Source organism: Mchenga conophoros, linkage group LG8 (genome assembly GCF_057382185.1).
Source record: "Mchenga conophoros isolate Kocher_MC1m ecotype Shallow Benthic linkage group LG8, M_conophoros_male_GT1.1, whole genome shotgun sequence".
Taxonomy (NCBI): domain Eukaryota; kingdom Metazoa; phylum Chordata; class Actinopteri; order Cichliformes; family Cichlidae; genus Mchenga; species Mchenga conophoros.
The window spans coordinates 5627919-5647923 of record NC_140533.1 but is presented as its reverse complement, the minus strand read 5'-3'; the positions used below and the strand labels follow the sequence as shown (position 1 = coordinate 5647923).

Below are 20005 nucleotides of genomic sequence, written 5' to 3'. Positions count from 1 at the left end.
ACAAATGATAATGAATATGAATAAAAAGCCCTATTGTTTAAATTGGACACAATCCTGAAACGGTGCAAAACTGCAAATCACTTTATAGCCATGAAAATGTTCTTTCTTATTGTAATCAAGCAAAAGCCTGAAGTTGGACAGAATGCATAATTATTCGGGCAAATCCATATGAGCAATGCTTTGGATTCATTTTCTTTCATTGTAAGCCGTGGAATGAAAAAACGAAACAGCTTTCACAACAATGATTCGTCCATTAGTTGCAGAGGCCGTCTCTGAGCCTCAAAATGAGCTTGTAAATCATATAAAAACACACTTGCGGAAACAATTTTGTGAAGAGAAGTCCTTTTGATGACAGCAGGTTTTATAAAAGGTGAAAGAGAAAACTGGATGGGATTACTCTCATATTGCTATGCTTTCTCTCTGTCTTTAATCCCCTTGCAGAGAGTATCCCTGCACAAACCCTGGATAACAGATTTATCTGGGATAACGTCCATGTCGTTACACTGTCTCCCCTCCTCTCAGAGGCAAAGGGGAGCAATAATCCGTCTCTCTTTACAATGGGATGTTAAACAATGCTAGCAGATGTGTCTGAAAGCCTGCGGAAATGAGGACAGGCTTTCCAGGTAGTCTTAATCTCTTTTTTCTCCCCGTATCTGTCTCTCTCTTACGCACTCGTACACTTTATCTCTGCACTCAGCCCCGCTGAGTGCCGGGACATTAACCTGTTGTCTCTAGCGGTTAGAGTCAGGTGGTTTGGCTGAGTGAGGTTGGATCCTGTCAATGTGTGTTATGAGTATTCATCCGTGGCCTATGTAATAATACATTTTAATGGCAGAAAACTGCGAGAAAAATACATCACACCACTGGTTCTCCTTGTAAAAGGCAAATCAATATGGAATGCTAGGTCTTCATGCTTCAGCGCAGACGGGTCAATACTAAAAATGCATCAAGACCCAGAGAGAGGCTCTTTGCAATTACAATTCATTATTATTCCATTAGGATCCATAAAGGAACACTTCTGTCGATACACACAGAGTCTTGCAGCACCTGTGGGCTCATTCCAGCTTCTGAACTAACTCTAAATGTTGTCCGTCCCTCCATGTGGAAAAACCTTCATCCCTTCAGCTGTGCTAATCTTTTAACTTAGGGCTTAAAGGGTGTGGCTCTGCTGATTAGCCTGACTGTGAGGACACGTGGCTATGCTGATAGCCATGTTGGCACCTGAATCAGGGCATTAGGGCAGATTAAGGCTGGCCTAGCAAGCCCATTATACCCCCCTCCCCCCCAGAGAAGTTCTTGAGATCTAGAGAAGTCACAACCTAACCCAACTGCTGAACAAGACTTTAGTCAGGTAAGACACTGAAAGCAAAATATATCAGTGTAAATACCCCATTTACATCTAATATGACCCAACAAGTCCTCACTTTTACCTCTTACAACTTTAAACACAAGTTCATGCTCCCAGTTCTGTCCTGTATAAAGGTTAGTAAATGTTGGTAAACTAACACATAGTTCACAAGCACTTTCTAGCACAGCTACTAAAGGGCCAATGAGTTTAAAATGTGAATAAAAGGTAATTGTAATCAGAATCATCAGAATCAGAATACTTTATTGATCCGTAGGGGAAATTATTTTGGTTACAGTGCTCCAGATTACAGTAAGGAAAAAAAAGAATAAGTAAGGAAAGTAAGGAAACAAGGACAAACAAGGTTGTTGTTCTGGGAAAAGGTAGTGTCTGTGTTGTGTCTACGTTATGATCTGTAGATTATTTGGATAATGACTGCAGTAATGCATGAACTAATCTTGTAACCACATATTTTAATCAAGTTAATGCCACAATTTGACTTTTACACATCTACCTCTTCCATAAAGCCTAAAAAGATGAACTGAGATTAATTTAGCTAAAGCTAATGTACTCTTCTTTTCTAAAGTGGTTTCTCCTGTAGTTTAAATGCTTCATTAACATGCAGAGCAGTGTTTATATTTTTTTAAAATCTTATTTTAACCAGGAAGTGAAATGCCTAAGATTAAGACTCTTTTGTGAGAATGAACTTGGCATCAACAGGCAGCAAGGTTTTTCAATGGCAGGAAAAACCAACGCTCCTGGAGAACACGCTCAAACACTGGGAGAACATTCAGTGCAGAAGAGCCCCAGGAAGCTTTGCAACTTTGAAATTTTCAAATTTCAACCACAGATGCTTTTCCTTATGAACTTGATCACCACAATTTATTTAGAAAGATGCACAATACGTCACCACTTAGGTTGTTTAGACTGCTGTAAAGCCTTAGAGCCTCATGTTTGACACCTCTGCTTTCTGCAAACCATGTCGTATAATGATGGTTGTATAATACATAATGCATATAACTGCATAATCGTATAATGACAACTTGAATAAGTATTGACGTGATAAATAATAATACAGCATGACTGTGTCACATATATAAAAGATAAAAACACTTAACCTTGGAGTGTTTTATTATTTAATGCTGAACACGAGAAAAAAGCTCCTAGTTGTCACTCAAAGGTGACCATAAATAACATTCAACCTTAACGGTTAGTAATGTGTAATAATTATTTTTGCTGTAAAATGATGTATTTTACATGGAAGTCTTTGGGACTGACTCATCTTTGGAAGCATTTGAGGAGGTGAATGTCATTATAATTATGGACAACGCTTTACATCATTGTGATCACTTCACAAATCAAACTGCAAACAGCAAGTGTGGCCTTGATGATCTAGTCAGTCCTGTGTTCTACACTTGTTACATGTAACAGTGTGTGTTATCATTTATCCAGACATGTTATTAAGAAACAAATCAGATCTTAATATAATAATAATTCTTTATTTAAAAGGGACAGTGCAGTTTAATATAGTCCAAATATAAAACATGATATTGATGTACTGCACATAGCTATTGCTAATTTAATATTTAAATGTTGGCTAAAACAAGGGCTTTGTCCTGTCCTCGCTTTTCAGTCTTTGTGATCTGCAGCCTCAGGGTTGAGATGCGCCACTGGGACAAAGGGAAGGGTTACAATAGGGAGGGGACTATAAGTGACGAATAAGTGGTTTAGGGTCTCTTCCAACCGCTCCGGATCAACGCGTCCGCTCGCAGGAAAGGCTGGTTTCGGAGATCTGTGAGTAGGCATGGAGAGGGGGGGGTGAGAGACAGGGGGACACACATGTTAGACGACCAAGAGGTCAATCTGGACATTTGCTTCTGTTTACATCTCAATTTCTTAAGAGTGTTTTTAAGCAAGAAGAGCAGAGGATGTACACTCAGTTCTCACTTTATTAGGTACACCTAATTTATATCAGTTGTTCCCTCATTTCTGTAAATGAGGTTAAGCTAAAAAAAGAAAAGCAAATAGGAACACCTTACTGTATAATGCAGTACATGAAAACAGCACCACAAACACTTCCTCTTTTTTACAATGAAGATGAAACTATGAAAAGTTGCCTTTGTTGCAGGACTGTTGTTAGTCTGCATTAGTTTGAGCTCCCTAATAAACTGACAACTGAGTGTTTATTGTTATAATTTTCAAATCCAGAAAATCTGGAAACACTTGTGCAGTTAAAACTTTGGGTTAAAGCTGAAATTGTCCATAAGAGCTACAAAATTAGCAAATGTGGCAGGAATGCCACATTCCCATAGCCTTGTATTTCAACTGCTAGAAGTTGTGCTTCAAAACGGAGAAATTCAAGGCTTTGAGACGGTGATTTTGGCAAATCAGTAACACTAAACAATGAGGACGTTACAAAGTAACCACTCTGGTTACGATACAGTGGTCAACAAGCTCTTGAGTTTGCAGATTACCAAACAGGATGGCTGTCACAGAGGAAACAAAAGTGTGGATACAGACTGTGTTCACGTAAGTTTGATTCTGGTTTCTTCTAGAGCCTGTTGACCAAATAGCTGTTGAGCACACCGCAGGTGACATTTAGCACAGACAAACATGGCGGACGCTGCCGACTGGTGAGAGGTAAATAAACAATGGACAACATGCAACACGTAACAGGAAGGGGTGAGGATGCCATGGGTTACGGTCCGTTGCCATGGTAACCGGTCCGTTGCCATGGGTTACCTGTCCGTTGCCATGCGTTTACATGCGTTGTTATGGGTTAACTGTCCGTTGCCATGCGTTTACATGCGTTGTTATGGGTTAACTGTCCGTTGCCATGCGTTTACATGCGTTGTTATGGGTTAACTGTCCGTTGCCATGGGTTACCGGTCCGTTGCCATGGGTTACCGGTCCGTTGCCATGGTAACCGGTCCGTTGCCATGGTAACCGGTCCGTTGCCATGGGTTACCTGACCGTTGCCATGGGTTAACTGTCCGTTGCCATGCGTTAACTGTCTGTTGCCATGCGTTTACATGTGTTGTTATGGGTTAACTGTCCGTTGCCATGCGTTTACATGCGTTGTTATGGGTTAACTGTCCGTTGCCATGGGTTATATGACCGTTGCCATGGGTTAACTGTCCGTTGCCATGCGTTAACTGTCCGTTGCCATGCGTTTACATGTGTTGTTATGGGTTAACTGTCCGTTGCCATGCGTTTACATGCGTTGTTATGGGTTAACTGTCCGTTGCCATGGGTTATATGACCGTTGCCATGGGTTAACTGTCCGTTGCCATGCGTTAACTGTCCGTTGCCATGCGTTTACATGCGTTGTTATGGGTTAACTGTCCGTTGCCATGGGTTACCGGTCCGTTGCCATGGTAACCGGTCCGTTGCCATGGGTTACCGGTCCGTTGCCATGGTAACCGGTCCGTTGCCATGGGTTAACTGTCCGTTGCCATGCGTTTACATGCGTTGTTATGGGTTAACTGTCCGTTGCCATGCGTTAACTGTCCGTTGCTATGCGTTTACATGCGTTGTTATGTTTTAACTGTCCGTTGCCATGGGTTACCTGACCGTTGCCATGGGTTAACTGTCCGTTGCCATGGGTTAACTGTCCGTTGCCATGGGTTAACTGTCCGTTGCCATGCGTTTACATGTGTTGTTATGGGTTAACTGTCCGTTGCCATGCGTTTACATGCGTTGTTATGGGTTAACTGTCCGTTGCCATGGGTTATATGACCGTTGCCATGGGTTAACTGTCCGTTGCCATGGGTTAACTGTCCGTTGCCATGCGTTTACATGCGTTGTTATGGGTTAACTGTCCGTTGCCATGGGTTAACTGTCCGTTGCCATGCGTTAACTGTCCGTTGCCATGCGTTTACATGTGTTGTTATGGGTTAACTGTCCGTTGCCATGCATTTACATGCGTTGTTATGGGTTAACTGTCCGCTGCCATGCGTTAACTGTCCGTTGCCATGCGTTTAAATGCGTTCTTATGTTTTAACTGTCCGTTGCCATGGGTTACCGGTCCGTTGCCATGGTAACCGGTCCGTTGCCATGGGTTACCGGTCCATTGCCATGGTAACCGGTCCGTTGCCATGGTAAACGGTCCGCTGCCATGGGTTTCCTGTCCGTTGCCATGGGTTAACTGTCCGTTGCCATGGGTTAACTGTCCGTTGCCATGCGTTTACATGTGTTGTTATGGGTTAACTGTCCGTTGCCATGCGTTTACATGCGTTGTTATGGGTTAACTGTCCGCTGCCATGCGTTAACTGTCCGTTGCCATGCGTTTAAATGCGTTGTTATGTTTTAACTGTCCGTTGCCATGGGTTACTGGTCAGTTGTCATGGTAACCGGTCCGTTGCCATGGTAACCGGTCCGTTGCCATGGTAACCGGTCCGTTGCCATGGGTTACCTGACCGTTGCCATGGGTTAACTGTCCGTTGCCATGGGTTAACTGTCCGTTGCCATGCGTTTACATGCGTTGTTATGGGTTAACTGTCCGTTGCCATGCGTTTACATGCGTTGTTATGGGTTAACTGTCCGTTGCCATGCGTTTACATGCGTTGTTATGGGTTAACTGTTCGTTGCCATGGGTTATCTGTCCGTTGCCATGCGTTTACATGCGTTGTTATGGGTTAACTGTCCGTTGCCATGCGTTTACATGCGTTGTTATGGGTTAACTGTCCGTTGCCATGCGTTTACATGCGTTGTTATGGGTTAACTGTCCGTTGCCATGGGTTATATGACTGTTGCCATGGGTTAACTGTCCGTTGCCATGCGTTAACTGTCCGTTGCCATGCGTTTACATGCGTTGTTATGGGTTAACTGTCCGTTGCCATGGGTTACCGGTCCGTTGCCATGGTAACCGGTCCGTTGCCATGGGTTACCGGTCCGTTGCCATGGTAACCGGTCCGTTGCCATGGTAAACGGTCCGTTGCCATGGGTTTCCTGTCCGTTGCCATGGGTTAACTGTCCGTTGCCATGGGTTAACTGTCCGTTGCCATGCGTTTACATGCGTTGTTATGTTTTAACTGTCCGTTGCCATGGGTAACCGGTCCATTGCCATGGTAACCGGTCCGTTGCCATGGTAACCAGTCCGTTGCCATGGGTTACCTGACCGTTGCCATGGGTTAACTGTCCGTTGCCATGGGTTAACTGTCCGTTGCCATGCGTTTACATGTGTTGTTATGGGTTAACTGTCCGTTGCCATGCGTTTACATGTGTTGTTATGGGTTACCTGTCCGTTGCCATGGGTTAACTGTCCGTTGCCATGCGTTTACATGTGTTGTTATGGGTTAACTGTCCGTTGCCATGCGTTTACATGTGTTGTTATGGGTTACCTGTCCGTTGCCATGGGTTAACTGTCCGTTGCCATGCGTTTACATGTGTTGTTATGGGTTAACTGTCGGTTGCCATGCGTTTACATGCGTTGTTATGGGTTAACTGTCCGTTGCCATGGGTTAACTGTCCGTTGCCATGCGTTTACATGCGTTGTTATGGGTTAACTGTCCGTTGCCATGCGTTTACATGCGTTGTTATGTTTTAACTGTCCGTTGCCATGGGTTACCGGTCCGTTGCCATGGTAACCGGTCCGTTGCCATGGTAACCGGTCCGTTGCCATGGGTTACCTGACCGTTGCCATGGGTTAACTGTCCGTTGCCATGCGTTTACATGCGTTGTTATGGGTTAACTGTCCGTTGCCATGCGTTTACATGCGTTGTTATGGGTTAACTGTCCGTTGCCATGGGTTATATGACTGTTGCCATGGGTTAACTGTCCGTTGCCATGCGTTAACTGTCCGTTGCCATGCGTTTACATGCGTTGTTATGGGTTAACTGTCCGTTGCCATGGGTTACCGGTCCGTTGCCATGGTAACCGGTCCGTTGCCATGGGTTACCGGTCCGTTGCCATGGTAACCGGTCCGTTGCCATGGTAAACGGTCCGTTGCCATGGGTTTCCTGTCCGTTGCCATGGGTTAACTGTCCGTTGCCATGGGTTAACTGTCCGTTGCCATGCGTTTACATGCGTTGTTATGTTTTAACTGTCCGTTGCCATGGGTAACCGGTCCATTGCCATGGTAACCGGTCCGTTGCCATGGTAACCAGTCCGTTGCCATGGGTTACCTGACCGTTGCCATGGGTTAACTGTCCGTTGCCATGGGTTAACTGTCCGTTGCCATGCGTTTACATGTGTTGTTATGGGTTAACTGTCCGTTGCCATGCGTTTACATGTGTTGTTATGGGTTACCTGTCCGTTGCCATGGGTTAACTGTCCGTTGCCATGCGTTTACATGTGTTGTTATGGGTTAACTGTCCGTTGCCATGCGTTTACATGTGTTGTTATGGGTTACCTGTCCGTTGCCATGGGTTAACTGTCCGTTGCCATGCGTTTACATGTGTTGTTATGGGTTAACTGTCGGTTGCCATGCGTTTACATGCGTTGTTATGGGTTAACTGTCCGTTGCCATGGGTTAACTGTCCGTTGCCATGCGTTTACATGCGTTGTTATGGGTTAACTGTCCGTTGCCATGCGTTTACATGCGTTGTTATGTTTTAACTGTCCGTTGCCATGGGTTACCGGTCCGTTGCCATGGTAACCGGTCCGTTGCCATGGTAACCGGTCCGTTGCCATGGGTTACCTGTCCGTTGCCATGGGTTAACTGTCCGTTGCCATGCGTTAACTGTCCGTTGCCATGCGTTTACATGTGTTGTTATGGGTTAACTGTCCGTTGCCATTCGTTAACTGTCCGTTGCCATGCGTTTACATGCGTTGTTATGTTTTAACTGTCCGTTGCCATGGTAACCGGTCCGTTGCCATGGTAACCGGTCCGTTGCCATGGTAACCGGTCCGTTGCCATGGGTTACCTGACCGTTGCCATGGGTTAACTGTCCGTTGCCATGGGTTAACTGTCCGTTGCCATGCGTTTACATGTGTTGTTATGGGTTAACTGTCCGTTGCCATGCGTTTACATGCGTTGTTATGGGTTAACTGTCCGTTGCCATGGGTTAACTGTCCGTTGCCATGCGTGTACATGTGTTGTTATGGGTTAACTGTCCGTTGCCATGCGTTTACATGCGTTGTTATGGGTTAACTGTCCGTTGCCATGCGTTTACATGCGTTGTTATGTTTTAACTGTCCGTTGCCATGGGTTACCGGTCCGTTGCCATGGTAACCGGTCCGTTGCCATGGTAACCGGTCCGTTGCCATGGGTTACCTGTCCGTTGCCATGGGTTAACTGTCCGTTGCCATGCGTTAACTGTCCGTTGCCATGCGTTTACATGTGTTGTTATGGGTTAACTGTCCGTTGCCATGCGTTAACTGTCCGTTGCCATGCGTTTACATGCGTTGTTATGTTTTAACTGTCCGTTGCCATGGGTTACCGGTCCGTTGCCATGGTAACCGGTCCGTTGCCATGGTAACCTGTCCGTTGCCATGGGTTAACTGTCCGTTGCCATGGGTTAACTGTCCGTTGCCATGCGTTTACATGTGTTGTTATGGGTTAACTGTCCGTTGCCATGCGTTTACATGCGTTGTTATGGGTTAACTGTCCGTTGCCATGGGTTAACTGTCTGTTGCCATGCGTTTACATGTGTTGTTATGGGTTAACTGTCCGTTGCCATGCGTTTACATGCGTTGTTATGGGTTAACTGTCCGTTGCCATGCGTTTACATGCGTTGTTATGTTTTAACTGTCCGTTGCCATGGGTTACCTGACCGTTGCCATGGTAACCGGTCCGTTGCCATGGTAACCGGTCCGTTGCCATGGGTTACCTGACCGTTGCCATGGGTTAACTGTCCGTTGCCATGGATTAACTGTCCGTTGCCATGCGTTTACATGTGTTGTTATGGGTTAACTGTCCGTTGCCATGTGTTTACATGCGTTGTTATGGGTTAACTGTCCGTTGCCATGGGTTAACTGTCCGTTGCCATGCGTTAACTGTCCGTTGCCATGCGTTTACATGTGTTGTTATGGGTTAACTGTCCGTTGCCATGCGTTTACATGCGTTGTTATGGGTTAACTGTCCGTTGCCATGGGTTAACTGTCCGTTGCCATGCGTTAACTGTCCGTTGCCATGCGTTAACTGTCCGTTGCCATGCGTTTACATGTGTTGTTATGGGTTAACTGTCCGTTGCCATTCGTTAACTGTCCGTTGCCATGCGTTTACATGCGTTGTTATGTTTTAACTGTCCGTTGCCATGGTAACCGGTCCGTTGCCATGGTAACCGGTCCGTTGCCATGGTAACCGGTCCGTTGCCATGGGTTACCTGACCGTTGCCATGGGTTAACTGTCCGTTGCCATGGGTTAACTGTCCGTTGCCATGCGTTTACATGTGTTGTTATGGGTTAACTGTCCGTTGCCATGCGTTTACATGCGTTGTTATGGGTTAACTGTCCGTTGCCATGGGTTAACTGTCCGTTGCCATGCGTTTACATGTGTTGTTATGGGTTAACTGTCCGTTGCCATGCGTTTACATGCGTTGTTATGGGTTAACTGTCCGTTGCCATGCGTTTACATGCGTTGTTATGTTTTAACTGTCCGTTGCCATGGGTTACCTGACCGTTGCCATGGTAACCGGTCCGTTGCCATGGTAACCGGTCCGTTGCCATGGGTTACCTGACCGTTGCCATGGGTTAACTGTCCGTTGCCATGGATTAACTGTCCGTTGCCATGCGTTTACATGTGTTGTTATGGGTTAACTGTCCGTTGCCATGTGTTTACATGCGTTGTTATGGGTTAACTGTCCGTTGCCATGGGTTAACTGTCCGTTGCCATGCGTTAACTGTCCGTTGCCATGCGTTTACATGTGTTGTTATGGGTTAACTGTCCGTTGCCATGCGTTTACATGCGTTGTTATGGGTTAACTGTCCGTTGCCATGGGTTAACTGTCTGTTGCCATGCGTTAACTGTCCGTTGCCATGCGTTTACATGTGTTGTTATGGGTTAACTGTCCGTTGCCATGCGTTTACATGCGTTGTTATGGGTTAACTGTCCGTTGCCATGCGTTTACATGCGTTGTTATGTTTTAACTGTCCGTTGCCATGGGTTACCGGTCCGTTGCCATGGTAACCGGTCCGTTGCCATGGGTTACCTGTCCGTTGCCATGGGTTAACTGTCCGTTGCCATGCGTTAACTGTCCGTTGCCATGCGTTTACATGTGTTGTTATGGGTTAACTGTCCGTTGCCATGCGTTAACTGTCCGTTGCCATGCGTTTACATGCGTTGTTATGTTTTAACTGTCCGTTGCCATGGGTTACCGGTCCGTTGCCATGGTAACCGGTCCGTTGCCATGGGTTACCTGTCCGTTGCCATGGTAACCGGTCCGTTGCCATGGTAACCGGTCCGTTGCCATGGGTTACCTGTCCGTTGCCATGGGTTAACTGTCCGTTGCCATGCGTTAACTGTCCGTTGCCATGCGTTTACATGTGTTGTTATGGGTTAACTGTCCGTTGCCATGCGTTAACATGCGTTGTTATGTTTTAACTGTCCGTTGCCATGGGTTACCGGTCCGTTGCCATGGTAACCGGTCCGTTGCCATGGTAACCGGTCCGTTGCCATGGGTTTCCTGACCGTTGCCATGGGTTAACTGTCCGTTGCCATGGGTTAACTGTCCGTTGCCATGCGTTTACATGCGTTGTTATGGGTTAACTGTCCGTTGCCATGGGTTAACTGTCCGTTGCCATGCGTTTACATGTGTTGTTATGGGTTAACTGTCCGTTGCCATGCGTTTACATGCGTTGTTATGGGTTAACTGTCCGTTGCCATGCGTTTACATGCGTTGTTATGTTTTAACTGTCCGTTGCCATGGGTTACCTGACCGTTGCCATGGTAACCGGTCCGTTGCCATGGTAACCGGTCCGTTGCCATGGGTTACCTGACCGTTGCCATGGGTTAACTGTCCGTTGCCATGGGTTAACTGTCCGTTGCCATGCGTTTACATGTGTTGTTATGGGTTAACTGTCCGTTGCCATGCGTTTACATGCGTTGTTATGGGTTAACTGTCCGTTGCCATGGGTTAACTGTCCGTTGCCATGCGTTAACTGTCCGTTGCCATGCGTTTACATGTGTTGTTATGTTTTAACCGTCCGTTGCCATGGTAACCGGTCCGTTGCCATGGTAACCGGTCCGTTGCCATGGGTTACCTGACCGTTGCCATGGGTTAACTGTCCGTTGCCATGGGTTAACTGTCCGTTGCCATGGGTTACCTGACCGTTGCCATGGGTTAACTGTCCGTTGCCATGCGTTTACATGTGTTGTTATGGGTTAACTGTCCGTTGCCATGCGTTTACATGCGTTGTTATGTTTTAACCGTCCGTTGCCATGGGTTACCGGTCCGTTGCCATGGTAACCGGTCCATTGCCATGGTAACCGGTCCGTTGCCATGGTAAACAGTCCGTTGCCATGGGTTACCTGACCGTTGCCATGGGTTAACTGTCCGTTGCCATGGGTTAACTGTCCGTTGCCATGCGTTTACATGTGTTGTTATGGGTTAACTGTCCGTTGCCATGCGTTTACATGCGTTGTTATGGGTTAACTGTCCGTTGCCATGGGTTAACTGTCCGTTGCCATGCGTTAACTGTCCGTTGCCATGCGTTTACATGTGTTGTTATGGGTTAACTGTCCGTTGCCATGCGTTTACATGCGTTGTTATGGGTTAACTGTCCGTTGCCATGCGTTTACATGCGTTGTTATGTTTTAACCGTCCGTTGCCATGGGTTACCGGTCCGTTGCCATGGTAACCGGTCCATTGCCATGGTAACCGGTCCGTTGCCATGGTAACCAGTCCGTTGCCATGGGTTACCTGACCGTTGCCATGGGTTAACTGTCCGTTGCCATGGGTTAACTGTCCGTTGCCATGCGTTTACATGTGTTGTTATGGGTTAACTGTCCGTTGCCATGCGTTTACATGCGTTGTTATGGGTTAACTGTCCGTTGCCATGGGTTAACTGTCCGTTGCCATGCGTTAACTGTCCGTTGCCATGCATTTACATGTGTTGTTATGGGTTAACTGTCCGTTGCCATGCGTTTACATGCGTTGTTATGGGTTAACTGTCCGTTGCCATGCGTTAACTGTCCGTTGCCATGCGTTTACATGCGTTGTTATGTTTTAACTGTCCGTTGCCATGGGTTACCGGTCCGTTGCCATGGTAACCGGTCCGTTGCCATGGGTTACCTGACCGTTGCCATGGGTTAACTGTCCGTTGCCATGCGTTTACATGTGTTGTTATGGGTTAACTGTCCGTTGCCATGCTTTTACATGCGTTGTTATGGGTTAACTGTCCGTTGCCATGCGTTAACTGTCCGTTGCCATGCGTTTACATGCGTTGTTATGTTTTAACTGTCCGTTGCCATGGGTTACCGGTCCGTTGCCATGGTAACCGGTCCGTTGCCATGGTAACCGGTCCGTTGCCATGGTAACGGACCGGTTACCCATAACAACGCATGTAAACGCATGGCAACGGACAGTTAACCCACAACAACACATGTAAACGCATGGCAACGGACAGTTAACCCATGGCAACGGACTGGTTACCATGGCAACGGACCGGTAACCCATGGCAACGGACAGTTAAAACATAACAACGCATGTAAACGCATGGCAACGGACAGTTAACCCATGGCAACGGACAGTTAACCCATAACAACGCATGTAAACGCATGGCAACGGACAGTTAACCCATGGCAACGGACAGCGTTTACATGCGTTGTTATGGGTTAACTGTCCGTTGCCATGGGTTAACTGTCCGTTGCCATGCGTTAACTGTCCGTTGCCATGCGTTTACATGCGTTGTTATGGGTTAACTGTCCGTTGCCATGCGTTTACATGCGTTGTTATGTTTTAACCGTCCGTTGCCATGGGTTACCGGTCCGTTGCCATGGTAACCGGTCCATTGCCATGGTAACCGGTCCGTTGCCATGGTAACCAGTCCGTTGCCATGGGTTACCTGACCGTTGCCATGGGTTAACTGTCCGTTGCCATGGGTTAACTGTCCGTTGCCATGCGTTTACATGTGTTGTTATGGGTTAACTGTCCGTTGCCATGCGTTTACATGCGTTGTTATGGGTTAACTGTCCGTTGCCATGGGTTAACTGTCCGTTGCCATGCGTTAACTGTCCGTTGCCATGCATTTACATGTGTTGTTATGGGTTAACTGTCCGTTGCCATGCGTTTACATGCGTTGTTATGGGTTAACTGTCCGTTGCCATGCGTTAACTGTCCGTTGCCATGCGTTTACATGCGTTGTTATGTTTTAACTGTCCGTTGCCATGGGTTACCGGTCCGTTGCCATGGTAACCGGTCCGTTGCCATGGGTTACCTGACCGTTGCCATGGGTTAACTGTCCGTTGCCATGCGTTTACATGTGTTGTTATGGGTTAACTGTCCGTTGCCATGCTTTTACATGCGTTGTTATGGGTTAACTGTCCGTTGCCATGCGTTAACTGTCCGTTGCCATGCGTTTACATGCGTTGTTATGTTTTAACTGTCCGTTGCCATGGGTTACCGGTCCGTTGCCATGGTAACCGGTCCGTTGCCATGGTAACCGGTCCGTTGCCATGGTAACGGACCGGTTACCCATAACAACGCATGTAAACGCATGGCAACGGACAGTTAACCCACAACAACACATGTAAACGCATGGCAACGGACAGTTAACCCATGGCAACGGACTGGTTACCATGGCAACGGACCGGTAACCCATGGCAACGGACAGTTAAAACATAACAACGCATGTAAACGCATGGCAACGGACAGTTAACCCATGGCAACGGACAGTTAACCCATAACAACGCATGTAAACGCATGGCAACGGACAGTTAACCCATGGCAACGGACCGGTTACCATGGCAACGGACCGGTTACCATGGCAACAGACCGGTAACCCATGGCAACGGACAGTTAAAACATAACAACACATGTAAACGCATGGCAACGGACAGTTAACGCATGGCAACGGACAGTTAACCCACAACACATGTAAACGCATGGCAACGGACAGTTAACCCATAACAACACATGTAAACGCATGGCAACGGACAGTTAACCCATGGCAACGGACAGTTAACCCATGGCAACGGTCAGGTAACCCATGGCAACGGACCGGTACAGTACATTTCAACATTTTCAGCAATCACTCACAATCCTGGCACAGTGAACACATCGCACAGTGGCATGATTGTTCTTGCATTTGTGTTTGACCTGACACATGGCTCTTTTTCCAGGACTAGGTGTGGAGGGTTGTGTCCGAAGCAACTGTTCTTTTCTTGCCTTCTTCTCAGCTACATGAGAGTGAGCCAACTCTCTTGCAAGCTCCACCACATTTACATATGAATGACTAGGAATGGTTCCATCAGCCTCATTACTACATTTTCAGAAAGTCTCTCCCCAGTGGGACGATTGGGGTCCTTGCCAAGATATGGGAAGACATTGCAAATGTACTTGGATTTTAGGTCGCAAGCCACCCAAAACTTGATCCCAAACTTGTCAGGTTTACTTGCAATATACTGCAGGAAACAGCACCGAGTCTTTGATGGGAAAAGCTGTTCATCAACGGTGATATGTAGACCAGGGTTGTAGCACGTGATGCAGTTGGTGACCAATGATCCCCACACACTGGAAATTGCAGCGAACTTATCAGTCTTTGCTCGATTTGCTCCATTGTGGCATCAATCAGACCACTGGTATAATGTTGAAATGTACTCACTCACTTTTTATTATTATTTGTAAATATGTGTACAAATGGTTGGTTTTTTGTACTGTTTTTATCAATAAATCTCAGCAACAAAGGACCTACACCCATGTGTGTTGATTTCTCCCTAAGACGGCAAACTGAAACACTCCAAGTTGGTGACTTTTGGAGATTTATTTCCCTGGATGATTGAGAATGCATCAAGATGAAACACAAAAGGAAGTTCACAGCTTTTAGCAGCTCCCCCACCCCCTCATCCACACACCCCCACTCCCCTCCCTCCAGAATTCCCAGCTAACAACCTAATATACATATGAATGACTAGCCAATTTAGCTTCCACTTGGCTGAAGCTAAAGCTTAGCTAAAACCCATTTGGCTGCTCTCCGGGTTTTAAAGGTAGAAAAAGCCAAATGGCAGTCCGTGGTGATGTAAGTGTTAAGGCTTCTGCGAGAATGGTGGAACCTGCTTACAGACCTCCAACGCATTGTCCTCGCTTGCCATCTTCTGTTTGGCTTCCATGGGGTTTCCCACCCAACAACACAGGGGGCCTACTCACTCTGGAATAGCTCTGGTGATGCACGAGTAGTTGAACTTTTGACGTCCTCCCATTGTCCTCCATGCCTTTCCCTGTTTACATTTGTAAATATTAGGCTCAGGCAATGTGCTTGCAGAGTAAAATGTATAACTGTGCATCTCTGAAAAATGTTTATATGCTTGCAAACAGCCGAATATTTGCAATCTAATCCAGCATTCTCCGCAATGGACATGCTGCAGTATATTCGATAGGTTTGATCAAATGGCCTTTTGACACAAAAGCTCATTTGAAAACCTTTGATATATGTTGTCTTGTTCTTGTCAATTGTACATAGCCAGTGCTGAGTGAATTTATGATATGGGTTTATGATAAGACACCTTTTAGTCACTCTAGCTTTCTTCTGAGGTTAGCACATCAATTCTTTTAAACAAGGGTCTGAATCTGCTTCTAAGATAATTGTTGATCTGTTTCTCTGCAGTGCCAAGGGCTTCCAGCACCACCGAATGACCAACGGGGCCATGAATGTTGAGATTGGAAACCCTGCCTATAAGATCTATGAAGGAGATCCTGATGATGATGCTGGGGAACTTCTGGACTCCGACTTTGCTTTAGACCCAGACAAGGTAACAAAGCTTAAAAAAGCCGTTTCATTACAAAATATCTGAAAATGCCTGGTAGTGGCTAACCATGCAGATATTTCCACATTTATGAGTCCTTTTGTGAGTTTTTTTTTTTTAATGAATTGGTTTTGGTTGTGGAGTCATTATAGACAGTAAATAGACCCTTCTTTGTGATCTAAAGAACACTGGATGAAAGTAGCTGGGTTTCTCAATATATTCCTGTCCTTTGGACGTCTAGTGAAAAACAGTTTTCTGTCTTGACTGATCTGTAATCACTTTTCTACATTTATATCCAGTTTTTTGCCATCGAGATCACCACAGTCCAAATGCAAAAGCTTTAAAGCAAGAAACCAGTGGGTGTTGTTATGGTATTTACTTCTGGCATCTGTAATGAATTTTGGAATGAATATTGTTAGAATTATGTGAATCATATACTTTAGTTCTGATGAGTGGCTCCATAGTCTCATGGTTTACACGTTGTGGCTCGAGTGGTTTGTATACAGATCAATGCTTGGGCAAGATACTGAACCCTGAGTTACCTCTGTGTGTGTGAATGCATTCAGCAGATAAAAGCACAAGGCACTATATAAATACCATTTCTTTTACATTCACCTAAGAAGTGAAAAAATCTCCAGTTTAATCCCAGCTGGAGACAAAAATCCCTTGGGGGTGTCAGGAACGGAAATCCACTGTGAATAAGGGGAGCAGCTGAATAAAGCTTTTATGCTGGAGCCCTCATGGTCACTATATTCAAACACTTTTCACCACAATCATAAAACATCAAATGAGGAATTGTCCATAAAGTCCTGAGTGCTTAAAAAGAAGTTGCAAGTTCTTCACTGGAAATACACCTACTGGTTTGTTGGGGGCAGATGATTAGTGCCCAGACTTTCAGAAACAAATAACCAAACACAGAAAACATAACAAACCACAAATGTCTGCCAGGGTTTCAGCACTGAGCTGGGAAACATCTTGTTATTTATGCGAGCTGAGCCTATTTGAATAAGAAAAATACTGCTTCTTTCACAATATACCAAATCTTTTCATTTCTTTTGCCTGAGTCACTGAGAAATTTTCTTCACTCCGCAGCCCACCAACTTCACGAACCCAGTGTATGCCACCCTGTACATGGGTGCCCACAACAGCCGCAATTCTCTGGCGAGCACTGATGAAAAGAAGGAGCTCCTCTCCCAGGTTGACGAGGACATGAGCGACCCCCTGGCATAGACCTCGGCATGGACTGAACTCTGCCAACATTGCCCTGCCTCGCCCAACCTAGAGCCAGCGAGCTCTCTCATTTTATGCCTTTACCAACTGAAAAGAAAAGCAACAAAAAAACATAAAAACGAGAACACTGTATAAAATGTATAAAATGAAGAACTACTTTTTTTAAGTGATTGCAGTATTATATTTTGTTCTTTGACAAAAAGGAAAACAAATCCTCTGGTGACGGAAAAGAAACCATTTTATAGACATTTTATCCAGTTCTTTTTCATTTTGCTCACTTCCTCACAACTTCTCTCTCTCTCTCTCTCACACACACACACACACACACACACACACACACACACACACACACACACACACACACACACACACACGACCCTTCTGAAAGCAGCATAAGTAGAGCTTATCCTACTTGGAAAGCCTTGATCTGATCTGATCTGATCTGGCACCTACCTCTGATCTCTGTTCACCCTATGGGTCAATCACACACTCACACACACACTTACTCGCTCTTCACCAGGGCACTGTGTGGTTTCTTGGCCAGCATGTGAATCAAATGACAGGTGGAAAAGGTGCTGGGAGAGCAGGAGGTGCAGCCCTCTGATCAGGGTGTGGCTCTGGCAGGACTCATTGGCCCAGCAGTCCTCTAATTTAGAGACACCAACAGGACACCAAGAGCTTCAAAAGAACTGTAGGTACTATATGTGCAGTGATCATAATACTTATTCATTCTGAACCAAGTAGCATTTTTACACTCACACACATTTACTAGAACAAAAGCAGGTCAGAACTGAATTACTTTGATGCAATAGTATTAGAAACATCTAGAAAAGCTAAACTATTATTTGATTTTACTCAATTCACGTTTCTAGGCAGCAAATAAGAGGTTGGCTAGCTCAGTTTATGGGGGTCTCTGTCAAACAAGTTCAACCGTACTGTATGCCTAATGTGGACTAATCTCATACAATCTTGTCAGTGCTCTTAATGCTCCTTTAGCATAACGCCTGCTGTTGAGACATCAGAAGTCATAATATACAGTCATCTTCTTTATAGTGAAGTAAAACTGAGTGATAAACAGTCAAAACTCTCCACTGTAGTCACACTATATGTATTTGTGCAACTTTTTTTCATTGCACTTAGTCTGCTAGGCAGCTAGTTTCTGTGTTGGATGGATTCTTATTTATCATAGACTGCATATAAAACATGGTCATACTCGCTACATTTAGAAGCCTGAATTTAGGAATATAACCGCTGCTGTAGTTTTTGGTACTTTTTTGGAGTCAGAAGTTAGCCCTACTGTATTTGGATACAAGGTGCAGAGTGTGCTAATGCTTGCAAGCTTGGTTAGCTTGCAACTGTTAGCTTGCAAGCTTAGCTAGCAAACTGTTTAGGTGGCACCAGTGTTGCCAATTCCTCAGTAAGGAAAATCGCTATTGGCTGTCCTAAAAGTCGCTAGAAGTCGCTAAATGATGTCATCGCCTAATTTGCATAATTGGTCATGCCTATGTAATTGTAACAGACGCTGTAGGAGAGAGAAATAACATCACGGAAGAGACATAAAGTGAGTAAAAAACACCATAAAAGCATTTAAATACATTTAGAACTACAAGTTATTTTGTGTGTGTGAATGTGTGTCTGTGTGTGTCTGTTTTATAGTTTTATACCTTGTGATCCATAAAAAGTAATGGCAAAAGAAGAACATTTTTAACCATTAAAATAAAAATGGACACAGCAAGCCTCACCAGACAGCTTCAGTCATATCGGATGTACAAGACGGACTTAAGGCTCATCAAGGGCATCTGATTTCTAAGTTTGCAATGATGGGAATGATATTTTTTAGTGCATTGATTTATTTTAGTCAAAAAAAAAAGTACATTTACTGCAGCTCCCACCCTGCATTACAGTGTGTGTGTGTGTGGGGGGGGGCTTTGCTCATGTGCTTTCATGTCAAAAAGTCATCATAAATAAGTCTCCAATAACACCAGAAAAAGTCGCCAGATTTGTCGCTAGTCGCTTTTTAGAAAAAAAGTTGCTAAGGGGGTCTGAAAACTCGCTAAATATAGCGACAAAGTCTTTAAGTTGGCAACACTGGGTGGCACCCATGTGGTGGAAAGGTCAGGTTCAGTGATTTTAAAGTATGGGGAGTGAGGGCTCCCCCTCCCCCTAAAGTAACCAGTCACACACATCTAAATGTATTTTCTTGTACCTATAAACATGATCATAATGTTTTTCTTGCTATTTTAACACTGGTGTGTATGTGACCGACTTACTTTTGGTGCCAGCCACTAGAGAAACTCCCGTTTTTGGCACTTGTGCTTCATTTTTCAGCCTCCGTAGTTTCTCCATGGATATGTCTCCAAGTCCCTGGTGGCTGGCTGCAGTATAGGTCAAACCCTTGCCCTGCCCCCCAAAATAAAAGTCTGTCTCAAAAAAACCCACATGAAATATGTCTTCAGTTGTACAAAGTACTTTTTTATTTTTACTTCTGAAAATCAGTGTTCCTTTTGTATGTATTGTACTGTATGAAAACCTTCCCCTCACACCCCCCTGTTTGTCTTTGTAATTTATGCTTGTAGTTTCACAGAAAG

General features: G+C 45.3%; 1 protein-coding gene across 1 annotated transcript; it reads left to right on the top strand.

The window, feature by feature from the left end:
- The first annotated feature begins 3078 nt into the window (after nucleotides 1-3078).
- LOC146567976 (low-density lipoprotein receptor-related protein 1-like) lies at nucleotides 3079-17536 on the top strand. The gene is made up of 3 exons (XM_085283710.1): nucleotides 3079-3139; nucleotides 16049-16193; nucleotides 17280-17536. The coding sequence occupies exons 2-3, from the start codon at nucleotides 16074-16076 to the stop codon at nucleotides 17415-17417; spliced, it is 258 nt and encodes an 85-aa protein (XP_085139836.1). The 5' UTR covers nucleotides 3079-3139; nucleotides 16049-16073; the 3' UTR covers nucleotides 17418-17536.
- Nucleotides 17537-20005: the final 2469 nt, after the last annotated feature.

Bases quoted from the DNA above. Each gene is read 5' to 3' on its own strand.
- LOC146567976 (XM_085283710.1), top strand. From the start codon at position 16,074: ATGACCAACGGGGCCATGAATGTTGAGATTGGAAACCCTGCCTATAAG. The intron at 16,194-17,279 runs GTAACAAAGCTT...TTCACTCCGCAG, and splicing joins TTGCTTTAGACCCAGACAAG to CCCACCAACTTCACGAACCC.